Source organism: Octodon degus, unplaced genomic scaffold, assembly GCF_000260255.1.
Source record: "Octodon degus isolate 3935 unplaced genomic scaffold, OctDeg1.0 scaffold00072, whole genome shotgun sequence".
NCBI lineage: Eukaryota > Metazoa > Chordata > Mammalia > Rodentia > Octodontidae > Octodon > Octodon degus.
In genome coordinates this window covers 2,959,467-2,973,400 of record NW_004524648.1, presented here as the reverse complement: position 1 = coordinate 2,973,400, position 13,934 = coordinate 2,959,467, and the positions used below count along the sequence as shown (strand labels likewise).

At 50.3% G+C, this 13,934-nt stretch overlaps 1 protein-coding gene across 3 annotated transcripts in view; it reads left to right on the top strand.

Moving 5' to 3' along the window:
- Abr (active BCR-related) overlaps window positions 1–13,934 on the top strand; it is a 215,560-nt gene that overhangs the window by 105,330 nt on the left and 96,296 nt on the right. For all 3 annotated transcript variants that reach the window (XM_023720040.1, XM_004635365.2, XM_012515638.2), the window contains exon 2: window positions 4,140–4,324. In XM_023720040.1, coding sequence (XP_023575808.1) covers window positions 4,140–4,324 — 185 coding nt within the window. The remainder of the gene's footprint in view (window positions 1–4,139; window positions 4,325–13,934) is intronic.

Genomic DNA, 13,934 nt, shown 5'->3' with positions numbered 1-13,934 from the left:
ATTTCCAGGTTTCATATTTGAGTGATCTGGTGTATTAACTTCAGGAAAAGATGGGGTTTGAAGTTCCTGCGTATAGAGAGGTCCAGGAAACAATCAGAGATGGCTCCATAAGCCAGACTTCTCCCTGGAGTATAAATACAACTTGGGAGAGGAAGTGAAGGAAGCCCAAAGAATAGTACTTTCCCTCCCTCATTCTATCACAAGAAATATCAAACATGAAAATTGCAAGAATTCTACAGTAAACTTCCATCTACCTATGACCAACAGTCTGTAATTGCCATTTTTCCACACGTGCTTCCTTTCACACCTATGCATCGACTGATCCCTAGTCCAACCTTGTTTTTAATGTATTTTAGAGTAAATTCTTGACATTATGCTTCAGCACTTCACTGGCCTTTTTTTTTTTTTTTTTTTTTTTTTTTTTTTTTTCTTGTTTTGAGATAGGGTCTCACTGTGTCATTCAGGCTGGACTTGAACTCATTATTTCATCCAGCCTGGCCTTTAGTTTACAGCAATCCTCCTGCCTCAGCCTCTGGAGTGCTAGGATTTACAGGTGTGAGCCACCATTCCCAGCATAGCGTGGAGTCCAATATTTCGTCAACCCCATAAATCCCAAGTATACCACTTGATAAGTTGTGCTGAATATATGCCCCTGTGTTCTCCAAATCACTGTCAAGAAGCAGAAGAGTTCTGTTGTAGGCTCAGGAGGTTCCCCTGGGCCTACCACTCCAACCCTAGAAGCTGCCACTGTTTGGAGTCTCTGTAACCGCCAACCATAGATTAGCTTTGTCTGCTCCAGGTCTTCATATAAGTGGAAGCAAACAGGATTTGCTTTTCCATCTGGCTTCTTTCACTTAATGCCATGTCTGCTAGAGTCATTTATCTCATTGCTCCTTATTGTTGCTGAGTGGTAGTCTATTTTAAGGGTCTATGAGAAACACCAATTCTTTTTTTTTTTTTCTCCTTTTTATGTATTTGATAAAGGGTTTCACTATGGAACTCAGACTTACAGTGATCCTCCTGTTTCAGCATCCCCAGTGCTAGGATTACAGGTGTGGGTCACCAGGCCCACTCTCAGTGGCCCACTGAGGGAGCCTGGGGATGTGGCTGGTGTGGTATGTGGTGCCCAGGTCAAACCTTGGTCCCTGCGCTTGCCTAAGCAGGCACTTAGTCCTGAGCTTAGCTGAGCTATCTCACTGGCCCTTGCCTTCTTTCTTTTAAGACCTGGTGGCTAAGCTGGGCTCCAGTCATCATTCCTACCTCTGGCCTTCGCAGACCAAAGCTGCTGCTTAACAGATTTCCATCTTCTTCAGGCCCCCTGCCTTGTTGGTTGGTTGCCTTCTCTACCTTGTCCACATACCTTTTCATGGTAGGAGCTTCCTGGGCCCTTAGGATCTTGTGGAGATGAAGATGAAAGTGAAATGGTCTAGGAGCCCTTGTGAAGAGCTCTGTGAATGCATTGTTTGCCCCTGCTCCTGCCCCTGCCCCATCCCCACCTCCTTATGTTGGGACCTTATCCTGGGGGCCCCAAGCTCCTCTCTCTGGTCAGCTTCTTCCATCCAGAGGGTCGAGGAGGAGGATTTCTCTGTCACAAGATTCCGAGGGATTAAGTGTGACTCTTGTTGGAGACAGGTAGCCAGACATGGTAAGTGTCTCTGAGACCAATGACCTTGTCTGTAAATTGGAAAGAGTAAGAACTGCCACACAGAGATGGGTTGGAGGAGCAGGACAAGGCAGGGCCCATGGCATCTGTCCTCTGATGATGGTGGGGTGGCTGAGACCCTCCTGGCCTGAGTGTGTTCCAGGCTGTGTGCCACAGGGAGCTAGGCCAGCATCCCTACTGCCCCTGCTGCAAGCCCTGCTCTTGGCCACACCTGCATGGTGAGGGCTCCGTTTCTATGGCCCTGGATATTGGTCGCCATGCAGGAGGGTTGGTGTGAGTTACTCAGGTTCTATCATCGCTGACTTCCTCCCTCCGTGACATCAGCACTGCTAAGGCTCTGGAGCCTCATGGAGGGGAGGTGGAGTCAATATAATGTCTTGGGTCCCTCCTGTGCCTGCCCAAGTAGCACATCTCCCCAGGCAGCCAGGCCTCCTGCATTGCCAGACTGTACAGACAGAATGCTACAGCCCTCCTTGCTCCTGCCTGAAGCACCATGGTCAGCTCACCTCCTGCTGGCTGCAGACAGTCTGATGACCTCCTGGCCCTGTTGCCTGGGTGTGTGGCATGCATGCCTCTCTATGGCTGTGGTGTCACTAGAACTCATCGTTCCTCCTGTGCATGCCTGTCTTGGGGAGGGGGGAGGAAAGCCCACAGTCCCTGACAGCTTAATGGGCTGTCAGCTTAGAGTCTGGGAGTAGAAGGTGGCAAGAGCAGGTGCAGGGAGCCTGGGGGAGCTCTCAGCTGCCAAAGGGCCAGATTGGACTGAGGGTGGCTATGGCCGGGTGCTCTGGTGACCCGTTGACACCATTCTAAGATTGCTGGCTGTCTATGGGCTGGTGTATTATGACAGGAGGAGGAGGAGGAGCCAGGGCCCTGACAGAAAACTTGGCCAACCTAGCTAGGGCCTGGATCCAACCTCAGACCTGAGAGGAATGAGACATTCCCCTGTTCATTCATTCATGCTGCACACATTTACCGAGAGCCTGCTGCCTGTCAGCTGTGGGTGCTGGCACCTGGCGATGGGTGGGATGCCAAGTTCCTGCCCCAGGAGCTCAGGGACTAAGGGGCAAGATAAACCAGGGCACCAGGAGGCCATGTACTGTGGGGTTGCTGAACTGGACCCTCAGGGAGGAAGTGGTATCTGAGCAGATAAAGGGAAAGGCCAGCCAGCCTTCTCCTTGACCTTGGGGTCAACCTCAGGATGCTGGGCTTGAGCCTTCCATCTGGAAGATGCTCAGGACTATTTAACAAATGGATGTGGCTGCCAGTGTCCAGTGTGCAGGGGAGATCACTCCCTCCAAGGCTACCTTGAAGCCCAGGGGTAGTACTCGTACCATGATCTTTGTGTGCCTATTGCGCCTGCTACAGTGCAGGCTCATGTTTTCCTAAGGCTGTGCTGTTGGTCCCTGCCCAGGGATGGATTAGAGAGGTGTTCCCCTCCTGTCCAGGTGCAAGAAGATCCAGCACCAGCCTGCTGGAAGCAGCATTGCCAAGCATTGCTGAACTCGCTCCATTCCACTTCTGGGCTGGCTAAGGGTAGGGGTGGTAGGGGCAGTTGAGAAGGTCTCTTACACTATGCAGGAGAGACCCTGCTGGTGGGGTGTGATGTAGGGACCTTTGTGGCTGCCCCTGTAGCCCTTTCAGTGCAAAGCACTAAAGTGCTCTCCTGTCCCCAACTGGCCGAGCTGACTGGTCCCAGGAGGGGTATCTGCGTGGGCACTAGAGTCCCAGTGCTGGCAACGCTGAGGGGGTTAATGCAGCCCAATTTCCCTTCCCTCCTCCTCTGAAGGAAGCCTACATTGGAATTATAGGCATAAGTGCTGGCTTTTGAGGAGTCAGCTGTTCACTGTGTCCCTGCCAGGCCTGGGCACAACCCTCTCGCCCACGTCTGCCTGCCGTGGGTTCGGTCCTGCACATGAGGCCCCATTCAGGGTGGTGAGGGCCCCCCCACGGACACTTTCTCAAGCTCCCCATCCCCCAAACCTGCACTGCCCCACCACAGAGAGCTTAGGCTCTGTGTACAAATGGTACCCAAGGAGGAGGGGCTGAGGAAATGACATCGCTTGGCCCGCCCCCACCTCCTTATTCCCTATAAAAAGCAAAATGGTGACTCAGAGAGGAGAGTTGGAAGCGTCCTGCCTCCTGCTCCCACTGTTAATTTTTAGATGTGGAATTAAGCAGGAGGCAAAGGAAACAGCCGCTTAAAATACGAGGCTGACATGCTATTAAGCGGGAGGCGACAGAGGAGCTGTTCCTCCCGACTCCCAGCAGCTTCTGCCTGAGTGGAGTCTGGTGCCTGTTGGTGCCCCCAGCCCCTTCCCAGGCCCAGGTCCCTGTGCAGCCCCTGCGCTGGCCGGCGTGCATGGTATACCTGGGGCCATGGCAGCCGGGGGCCGCCGCCGGCGCCCACTGCGCTACCAGTCCCTGGCAGCACTTGTGGAGGATTCTCAGTGGCCTTTCTTGTTCCTTGTCTCAGACTTTAGCTACGCGGCTGACGACTACGACACAGAGGGGCATGAGGAGCAGAAAGGGCCCCCCGAGGGCTCAGAGACCATGCCATACATCGACGAGTCACCCACCATGTCACCCCAGCTCAGCGCCCGCAGCCAGGGTGGTGGGGACAGCATCTCCCCCACCCCACCCGAGGGGCTGGCACATGGGGTAGGTACACATCTGTTTTTTCTTCTGGGTTTGGGGAGAGGAGGTTTGTTGGGAGGGCGATAGAGCAGCATGGGGTGCAGGCATCTGACTCTCCTGGGGACAGTGCTTGGGAAAGTATGATTGTGTTTGTCCTTGGTGCCCTTGTCATCTCATTCTGTCCTGGGCCTCTCAGTCTCAGGCTTCTCCTCCTCCCCACCTGCTGCTCTCTGCCAGCTCCTGGACCTGTCTCCCTCTTCTGCATCCTCTGCAGTGTCTGCACCATTGCCCCCCAATAACCCTTACTTTCTCATTAGTTCTCCCTTGCAGTCGCTTTCATCAGCAGTATGAGTAGGGGGCTCTGGGAGGGACCAGGCTGTCCTGTCTGGACCCAGGCTGGTGATTGGCTGCATTGCGAGTGTCCAGATGCTGGTCCTGCAAGCCAGGCTGGCCTGGTGCTCCCTTAGGGGTAGGACAAGCTGTTTCTGTGGTGTTGCCTGAGAACCAAGGGCCCCTCCAGCCTCCTCTGTAGACTCAGGAAAGGCATAAACCCCGGTGGAGTCCACCTCCCCTTCTGTTGACAGAGCTAGGCGCTCTGCTCCCAAGAGATGCACTTTATAAAGAATATTAAGTATGTGCCGCTCCGAGACAGAGCTGCAGATAGGAATGTGTGGAGGGCTGCAGTCCTTATAATTAATGCCGTGTCTAATGTCTAGTGACAGTCTGGGCTCAGCTTGTGTGTGCACATCTGAGACACATGAGCCAGCAAGACAGATTTCTCAGGGCTCCTTTTCTGGAGTTGAGGAGAACCAAAGCCATTCTTCCTGGTAGCATGTATGTTTGGGGGTGGGTGCTCAGAGGGTATGGTCCTGCTTGGTTCATGTTTGACCAGGTGTTTTGTGGGGGTCCCATTTCTTCCCTCTCATCTCTTCTTAAGTAATGTCACTCACTAAGATGCTAGTGAGTGTGTTTCCCCTCTCAGGGTCTAGCACCCCGATTCTGGCTGAATGCTGTCTGGACTCTACCATTCTGGAGAACCCCCTGCTCCTTCCTACCCTCTGCAGGCTCTCACCCCCTCTTCACACACCAGGGTGGCTGTTATAGCCTTTGGCAACAAGGGCCTTGGCAACCAGCTTCCCACTTGGGGGAAGCCACATTGTCACCATGGCAACGGAGGCCTAGCCAGAGCTCAGTGGCTGTCAGGCAGTAGAGTTTGGGAAAGGATGGTGGGGGGCAGGTGGTAGGTAGAAGGGATGAGAGGGAGTGTTGGTCAGCTCTGGACACCCCCTTCCACACAGACGCTTGCGCACGCGTGCACGCGCATGCGCGCGCGCACACACACACACACACACACACACAGTACTCTGGGGTGTTGATGCTGTGGCCTCCTAAGGGAGAGTGGTGTTAGAGATAGACACCTTGGACATGCAGGCACAGGGATTTTTGTACCTGATGGAAAAGAGGGGGTTCTGGGTCCTGAACTCAGGCCAACTAGTGGAGGGTAAGAAGGGGTGAACTCTTGCTCGCCATCTCTGCCTTTCAGTCTCAGAGCATAGCTCAGGAGCTGAGACTCAGATGATGCTCAGAGGCCCAGACTTCCCCTCTCCCAAGGGGCCTCAGCTCTTACTCCACTGTGAGCAGGTGCACGAAGATGCCTGTAGAATCTCAACACAGGGCCAGGTCTTTGCCATCTCCTGTCCTCTTTTCTCTGCTCTCAGCCTTCTTTGCTTCTTTGTCCCCCTTTCCTTTGCTTGTCGCAAGACCACCTTGCCTAATAGTCTGTGGATTTTTAGATTCTCTGTGAAAGGTCCTGCCCAGTGCCTTCTGTAATAAAACAAGTCATGCATATAACAGAGAGAAGCCTCTGCCTGGTGCTCTGAGGCTTTGGACAGCAACTTCACTTTGTGCCTGTTCATTTTGCTTAGGAGCTCACAAGAGAATAACTTGATTGGGGGACTTGGAATTCTACATTCACTACAGGGTAACAGCCTACTAGAGTGACAGCCTACTGAGGTGCTTGGGGCCCCCAGTTTTGACTTTTATTCTGTGGGTGACATGCCACACTAGAAAGAGTAGAGAGTATTTCTCCAACTTATGGATCTAACAAAAATTATAGCCCACTGCATCCCCTGTCTGCTCAACATTCCCCCCCCCACCCGTGCCTTTCTGCCCTTCCTGCTGCAGCGCTGGTCCCACCTAGTGGACTCTGGGAGTATTGCTGTTTATCTTGGGAGACCTGGAGGAAGCCAGTACCGTATTGGGATGTTTTGGTTTTTTTAAAGAAAAAGAAAGAAAAAAAGAAAAGAAATGTTAAATTTCCTGCTATTCTGCTGTGCTCATCTGGCCAAGCAGGGCTCCTCCTGCCATGCTTCCTGTTGGGAACTTGGAAACAGAGGGGACTTTTGGACCAAATCAAACAATTGTTCTAGATATTCAAATATCTGACCTCAGGCACAGCCTGGCAGCAGAGGCTTCCGGTGCCCAAACATGTTATCAACTTGGTTTGGAGACTCCAGGTTTGGTCTTTGTATTAGCCAGGGTTATGCAGAGAAACAGGAGTAGGATATGTGCAGCCATGTGTGTGTATGTATGTGTATTGTGTATGTGTATATATGTATATATATGCTTATATTTTACATCTTGCCTCATGTATTTGTGGAAGCTAAGAAGCTCCACTCTCTGCAATGGATTACTAAAGAACAGAGAGCTGATGTGTACTTCTAGTCTGATCCCAAAGGCTTGAGAACCTGGAGAGCTGATGGTGTAAATTCCAGTCCAAAAGCCAGTTGGCTTAAAGCTCCCAAACTGCCAGTGTTTCAGTCCAGGTCAAAAGGCTGGAAAAGACTAGTGTCCTAGCTCAAGTGGTCAGGCAGGAAGAGTTCTCAACCTTTTGTTCTAATCAGGTTTCAGTGGATTAGATGAGGCCTGCCCACACAGGGGAGGCAATCTGCTCTGCTCAGATTGAAATGTTAATCTCATTCAGAAACACCCTCATTGGTACACACAGAATAATTAGACCAATATCTGGGTACCCTATGACCTAGTCAAGCTGACACAAATGAGCCATCACTCTGTGTGTGTGTGTGTGTGTGTGTGTGTGTGTTTGTGTGTGTGTTTAGTGCTCGGGATTGAGCCCAGGGCCCTAACACTGAGCTACATACCCAGCCTTCCCTCCCTCCTTTCTTTGGAGACAAGGTCTCACTAAATTGCCCAGGCTGGACTCTTAACTTGTGAATTTCTTGCCTCAGCCTCCCAGAGTGCTGAGAATGCAGTCCGGTGCCATCACACCTGGCTGAACCATCATAGACTTATTCCTCAGTGGCCCAAACAAAGAATTGGAAAAAAAAACATAAGTTTTAGACAGACAGAAATCTGTGCTCTAGTTATGAGATGCTGGATTAGTATCATAATACCTCTGAGCCTCAGCTTGCTCATCTCTACATAGTAACAACTACCTCTCTAAGTAGTACCCAATAGTACCCACTACAGGGCTATGGGAGGATAGCTGGGAGCATCAGGCTAGGCTTACTGCAATGTTCAGCCCAGGCAGAAAGCTCCAGGCCCACAAGACTTTCCTTGTCAGTTCCTGGGGGACTTGGAACATTGTAAGGATCCAAACTGGAGTGTGTGTGTGTGTGTGTTTGTGATGCTGGAGAGTGAATCTTTTTTGTAGTCCATCTCCTTTTGGGGGCAGGGCTTATTCTGCCCTGCGTGGCAGCCCATATGAAGCTGGACCTCTGATGGTCACAGCATACCTGCTCCTGACTCCCTAGCACACCCTTCTCTGCTGTTTGTTTTTGTTTATGCCCAAGAGGTATGCAACCCACAGCTATTGGATGAACCCTAAAACCCTGCCCTGCAGATCCTTCTGTAGCCCAGGCTGAGCAGGGCACCATGTCACAGGGTCAGGGTCACAGGCCACTGGTGGACCCAGTTTCATCCTCAAAAGAAGTGAGGAGGATGCTCTCATCCAGGACCACAGTCTCACAGAAAATCTTGTTCCCAATAGGCCTCAGAGTCCCTTCTCCCTCTGGGGAGGTGCAAATAAAAAGGGGCCACAGAAACATCTCTATCACTTCTCAGCTGTGTGACCTGAGGAGTGTCCTTCACCATCTCCAAGCTCCATACTGCTCATCTGTAAAGTGAAGATGCTGAGAATTTCCTGCCCCTGTCCTCCTATGTCTATTGTGAGTCTTGTATAAAATGATGCTAGGTAGAATGGCCGCAGCTGTCGGGAGAATCCCGAAATAAAGGTGGAAATGGATGGAAACGATTCCCATTGCCCTTCCTCTATTTCCTTTCCCTCTCCTCCTCACAGCTACTTAGAGACATGTGCCGAGGCTTTCATATATGTTCTCTCATTTAAGGCCTAAAATGTCCTTGTAAGGTAGGTGCCCTAGTCTTCATTTCACAGTTAAGAAAACTAAGGCTTAGAGAGGTGACATAATTTGTCTGAGCCCACATAGCCAGTGGGGTCACAGCTTTATTTAAACATGGGTCATTGTGGCACTGGAGCCTGAGAGGTGCTTCCAGGTCCTGCTCAGATATCCCCTTCCTGGTGAAGCTTTTCTTTTGGCCTTTTTTGAGACAGGGTCTCACTTTGTAATTCAAGCTGGCCTTAAACTCACTATGTAGCTCAGGCTAGCCTTGAAGTCATGGCAATCTTCCTGTCTCAGCCCCTCGAGTGCTGGGATTACAGGCATGCAACACCAAGCCTGGCCCCTGTTGAAACTTTTATAGCCTGCCACTGGCCCTCTTGATATTTGTCAGATGTGCACAACTACTTGTGGGGCACATCTGTCATGCGAGATCGGGAGCTCTGCCTTTGTGACCCCTCTCAACAGCTCGCAGCCACCTTGGAGTTCCTACGTGGTGTTTGGAATTGAACAAGCAGTTCTAGGCCAACCAGGAGGAGGGAGGGCAGACATACGTGTTCTCAGGGGAGGAAGCTCAGAAAAGTCACAGCCCCGTCTTTCCTGCTACTTAGGTCCTTTTAAGGGCTGAGACTTAGGAGTTGATGGTGGGGAGGGCCAGCAGCTCCCTTTATGCTGGTGACAAGGCCTGATGGGGTGGCCAGAGGGTGCCTACCAGGGTCAGAGGTGAACTTCTCTGCTGCAAAGAAAAGGACACTACCTGGCTCCTGTGTGAAAGGTGCTATGCTAGGAGCGCAGGGACTTCATTGCCCCTAGGGCCTCCAGCCTCTAGAACTGACCCGTTTCATACAGGAAGGAACCAAAGCTTGGGGTGAGTCTGGGCCCTGTCCAAATTGGGAAGGAGGAAAGTCCGAAGCAGGTAGGCAAAGGGCTTCAGTTGTGGCCACTGACTACCCGCCTCCCTCCCCCCTTTCTGGCTGGATCTCCCTGTCTTCTCTAGGCCATCTTCTCCTTTCACCCAGCTTGAACTTGCCCAGCCATCTGCCATGTCTTTCCTGACAAACTGTACCTGGCTGGCCTGGCTGGCATGTCCCCACGGCTTACTTCTTGTCTGGGATCTCCTGCCTGCCCACACGCTGGGATCAGAGTTCATTAGTGGAGTTCACCTTTGCCAATTAGACTATTCACAAAGTAATCTTTATCCAAAAAAAGTGGTGCTGATCTACAGGGCCCAGGTGCTGTGGATAGGAGGGTGGGACTAGCCATGTCCATTCTCTGGCCTTGAGGCCCTGGAATCTTTGGGAAGATAGGGAGGGAGACAGGAGGTGACCCAAATAGGCACACTAACAGTGTTAAATTGCTCCCCCCCAAAATGCTGTGAGAGCCTGGAAGAGTGTCCTCACAGGTGTACAGCTGCACAAGATGAACCACCAAAGGGCAGGGTCCACCAAGCCTGGTGGCCCTTATCCTGTGGACTCTATTTTCTGTCATTGTCATCTGCTTTCTCCACTAGTAGGTATTAGCGAGACCCTAACAGTTTCGTCACACAGAGGATACCCTGGACAGAGGATGACTTCTTGTCCAGCAGGGATCTAGGCCAATAGTTTCTGTTTGGAGGGCCACACAGAGCCCTCATCCTCCTGTCTGTGTGTCAGAAAAAAGAGAAAGTGTACAAACACAGCCATGGCACTTAGCGAATGTCAGGTACTAGTAGTAGCACTTAGTACCTATCAGCCCACTGCATACTTAGTAGATGATGGGGTGCTTGTAGCCACTACCTTCTGCCTCTTCTCTGGAACATGAGAGTGAGGTTTAGCACCGTTATTTTACCTCTTCCTGGTCATGTGACTGGCCTCAGCCCTTGCCACAATAGACGGGTTAAATACCTCCTATCTGGAAGGGCTGCCCTGAGGACCAGGTGACATACACAGTTGTGAAAATGCTTAGTGCTGAGCCATGTGATGAACCCACTTCCAGGGTGTGAGCTGAATTTGAAGGACATGAAGCCTTGCTCTCTCCTGGGCACCAGCTTTGGGGGCAGAGCTTGGTCCCTGAAGGCATAGCTCAGCTCCCCACAGAATTCCTACAGGTGAAGGCCCGCTCGATAGGTGCCACTGTGGGCAGCTCGGTGGGGAAGGGAGAGGCACATAGCAGAGGGCTCAGTGCCTGGAAAAGAGGTTGACTTAACTTGGGCCGTTCTTGCCCCATCCCTTAACTTTGAAGTTATTCCCTTAAGGCCCTAAGTCCACGCTGGTGGATACTGACCCACTGCAGAGAAAGGGAATGCTGGAGAAACATGAAACAGGGCTAGGCTCATTGTATTTGTCCCTAGCAAGTGTTCACCTTTCTTCAGAGCTTGGTCTCTGATTCTGGAGTATGGCTCAAGCAGTTGATGATCTCAAAACAGTCAAGTACTTCTTTGTTGTGGGGAGTGGCTCCACACTGCAAGTTGTTCAGCAGTGTCACTGGCCTCTTGTCAATAGATGCCAACAGCATTCTCAAGTTAAGTAGTCACTGCCAAGTTTTTATTCAGACATTGTCAAATACCTCCAGAAGAACATCACCCAGGGAGCATTGGCATTTACTAAGTAGGAAAAAATAGATGTTCAGAAAAGACTTTGTAAAGCTGAGCTTGAAGGTACAGTTCTGTAATCTCAGCTGCTTAGAGGGCTGAGGCAAGAGGATTACAAATTCAAGGCCAGCCTCGGCAATTTAGCTAGACCTAGTTTCAAAATAAAGTTTAAAAGGGCTGGGATGTAGGAGAGTGGTAGAGGTTTGTCTAGCATGCACAAGACCCTGAATTTACTCCCCAGTACTGGGCTAGCGGGGAGCAGAAATGGTCCCATAAGGTTTATAGGGCTAGGTGAAGGTTCTCAGGGAAAAAAAGTCAAAGCATTTGGGTTGGATGGATGGTTCCTATGAATTCAGTTATGTGGCATCAAATCCTAAGCCAGGAGGAAGCAGCAGACACATATCCCTGGACTGCTAGATGAAGGGGCTGCAGTAGGGATGAGAGGAACACTGATCACTGTGTGGCCTGTTGTACTCTGCATTTGTGCGAGGAGAAAATACTACACAATTAAAATGATAGAAAATGACCTTGTGTTATCCTGGAGGGCAGAATGAGAATAATTACAGTGAGGTAAAATTTGAGTAAATACTGAGAAGAATGTTTCAACTGTTAGGATTCTCCAGGAATGGGACAGGTAATGAGCTTCCTGACTTGGACAGAGGCTGGCGCTTGAAGGTAGAGAGGCGATGCCTTCAGTGTCTTGTGGGTTTCCTTAAGCCCTGGGATCCCAATCAGTATGACTGGCTTCCATGAGAACCAATGATTCAACCTAGGCACTTTGTTTCTGGAGAGGCCCCTGCTTACCTTGTAAGCCTCCTACCATGATTCCAATTCACTACATATTTTCAGAGTACCAACTTTTTACAGGGTACTGTCTTGAGTGCTATGGGGAATTAACATGAGCTAGGGATTTGTGCCACCCCCACCTGCATGTAATATTTCTGTTGTTTTTTTCTTTCTTCTGTTTGTTTGTTTGTTTACTTGCTTCCTTGGGGTGTAGGGATCAACCCCTGAACCATGTGTGTGCTAAGCACATGCTCTACCCCTCAGCTACATACCAGCCCAGAGTTCTTCTATTTCAAGGCTCTTGGGGATTGTGCAAGAGACAGGATCAGAGAATGAGTTGTGCTAAATCTAGGCAGTGGTCAGGAAGAATATCCCAAGGAAGGGAGCAAAGGAACTTGTGGAATCGGGGAAAGCCCTTGGAGATTTGGGGAAAGGAGGTAAAGTGGTACAGGCTGGGGACTGGGTTTGTTGGATAGGTAAGAGGTAAGTCTGGGAGGGGGCCAAGCCCTTACCCTTCGGTGCTCTTTCCTCACACAACACCTTCCAGAGAAGAAGGGGAGAATAGCTTGTGTAGCAGCTAGAGGTAGCTGAGGCTTTAGCATGTTCCGGGTACTATCCTGTGTGCACCCATCTTAGAGTTTATTTTATAAGTATTTACATTTTACAGATTAAACTGAGAGGCACATGGAGTTTAAATAACTGTTAAATACCCAGGTGTACAGGGCTGTCAAAAGGCATAACTAGAATTCAAATCCAATATCCAAAGGAATTTTTTTTTTGTTTTCATCCATTTTACCATATAAACAAAATCATGCACTGGTTTATACCCAACCTTTGCTTTATGTTAATCGAATTCTACATATGATCTTTTGAGTGACTTCTACCATAACAGAGAAAGGGAAAGCAGAGGGAGGAGCAAAGTTAGGAGGAGGATGGCTCCCATTTCATCCGTGGCAACAGTGACTCCACCTGCCCTGGCACTGGCCCCTGGGAGTCAGTTCTCATTGGTCCATGATCTCCCCAGTTCCAGAAAGTCTGGAGGAGGAGCTTGAACTTCTGCCTGGAAAGCTGAAAGGGCCAAGGGCAGGCAGAGGAGGGAGCAGGTACTTTAGGCCAAGGAAGCTGTAAGGAACAAAGGCCTGGAGGTAAGAATGTGCCTGGTCCTTTCAGAGATTATTGTCATCATATTGATTGATGCCCTTGTTTGGGCAGACTTTTGGCTTGCAGTGGGGCACAAAGTGAGCAGTCTTTTAGAAAGACTAAATCAGGTAATCAGATGTCAGCCATAGGGACACACTGAAGCATGGTCTTATCGCTCATTGCTTAAAACCCTCCATGCCGTCACTTCGTCTTTATGGTAGAACCCAAGACCTTCCATCAAGACCCTGTCTGACCTGACTACTTGACCTCTGCCTGTCTCTGCTGACCCTTGACAACTCTCCAACTGAAAGGTGAACTCCATGAGGGAAGGATCTTAGTAGTTCTATAATAAAGCCCATGTTCTGTGTGGCCCAAAGTGCCTAGCAGAGTGTCTAACACATAGTAGGTACTGAGTAAATATTGGCTGAATGAGTATATGAACATTTGTTTACCTCCAGCCAACTTGAGTTCTTATAGTCTCTTCCATGTCTCCTCCTTCCCATCTTCTCCCCAGTTGGCTAACCCTTGTTCATTTTTACCTATAGGTTTTAATGTCATCTTCTCCAAGGAGCCTCCTTTCACTTCCCCTTTGCTGTGTCACATGCATCTGCTTGTGGCTCCACACCTCAATCTAAATTCCCAGCCCACAACAGTAAACACATTTTGTGGTTGGTTTGCATGGGGGGTGGCACTAGAGATGGAACTCGGGACCTTGAGCACACTAAGCTCAAGCTCCACCACGGATCCACACCCCCAACCTCAT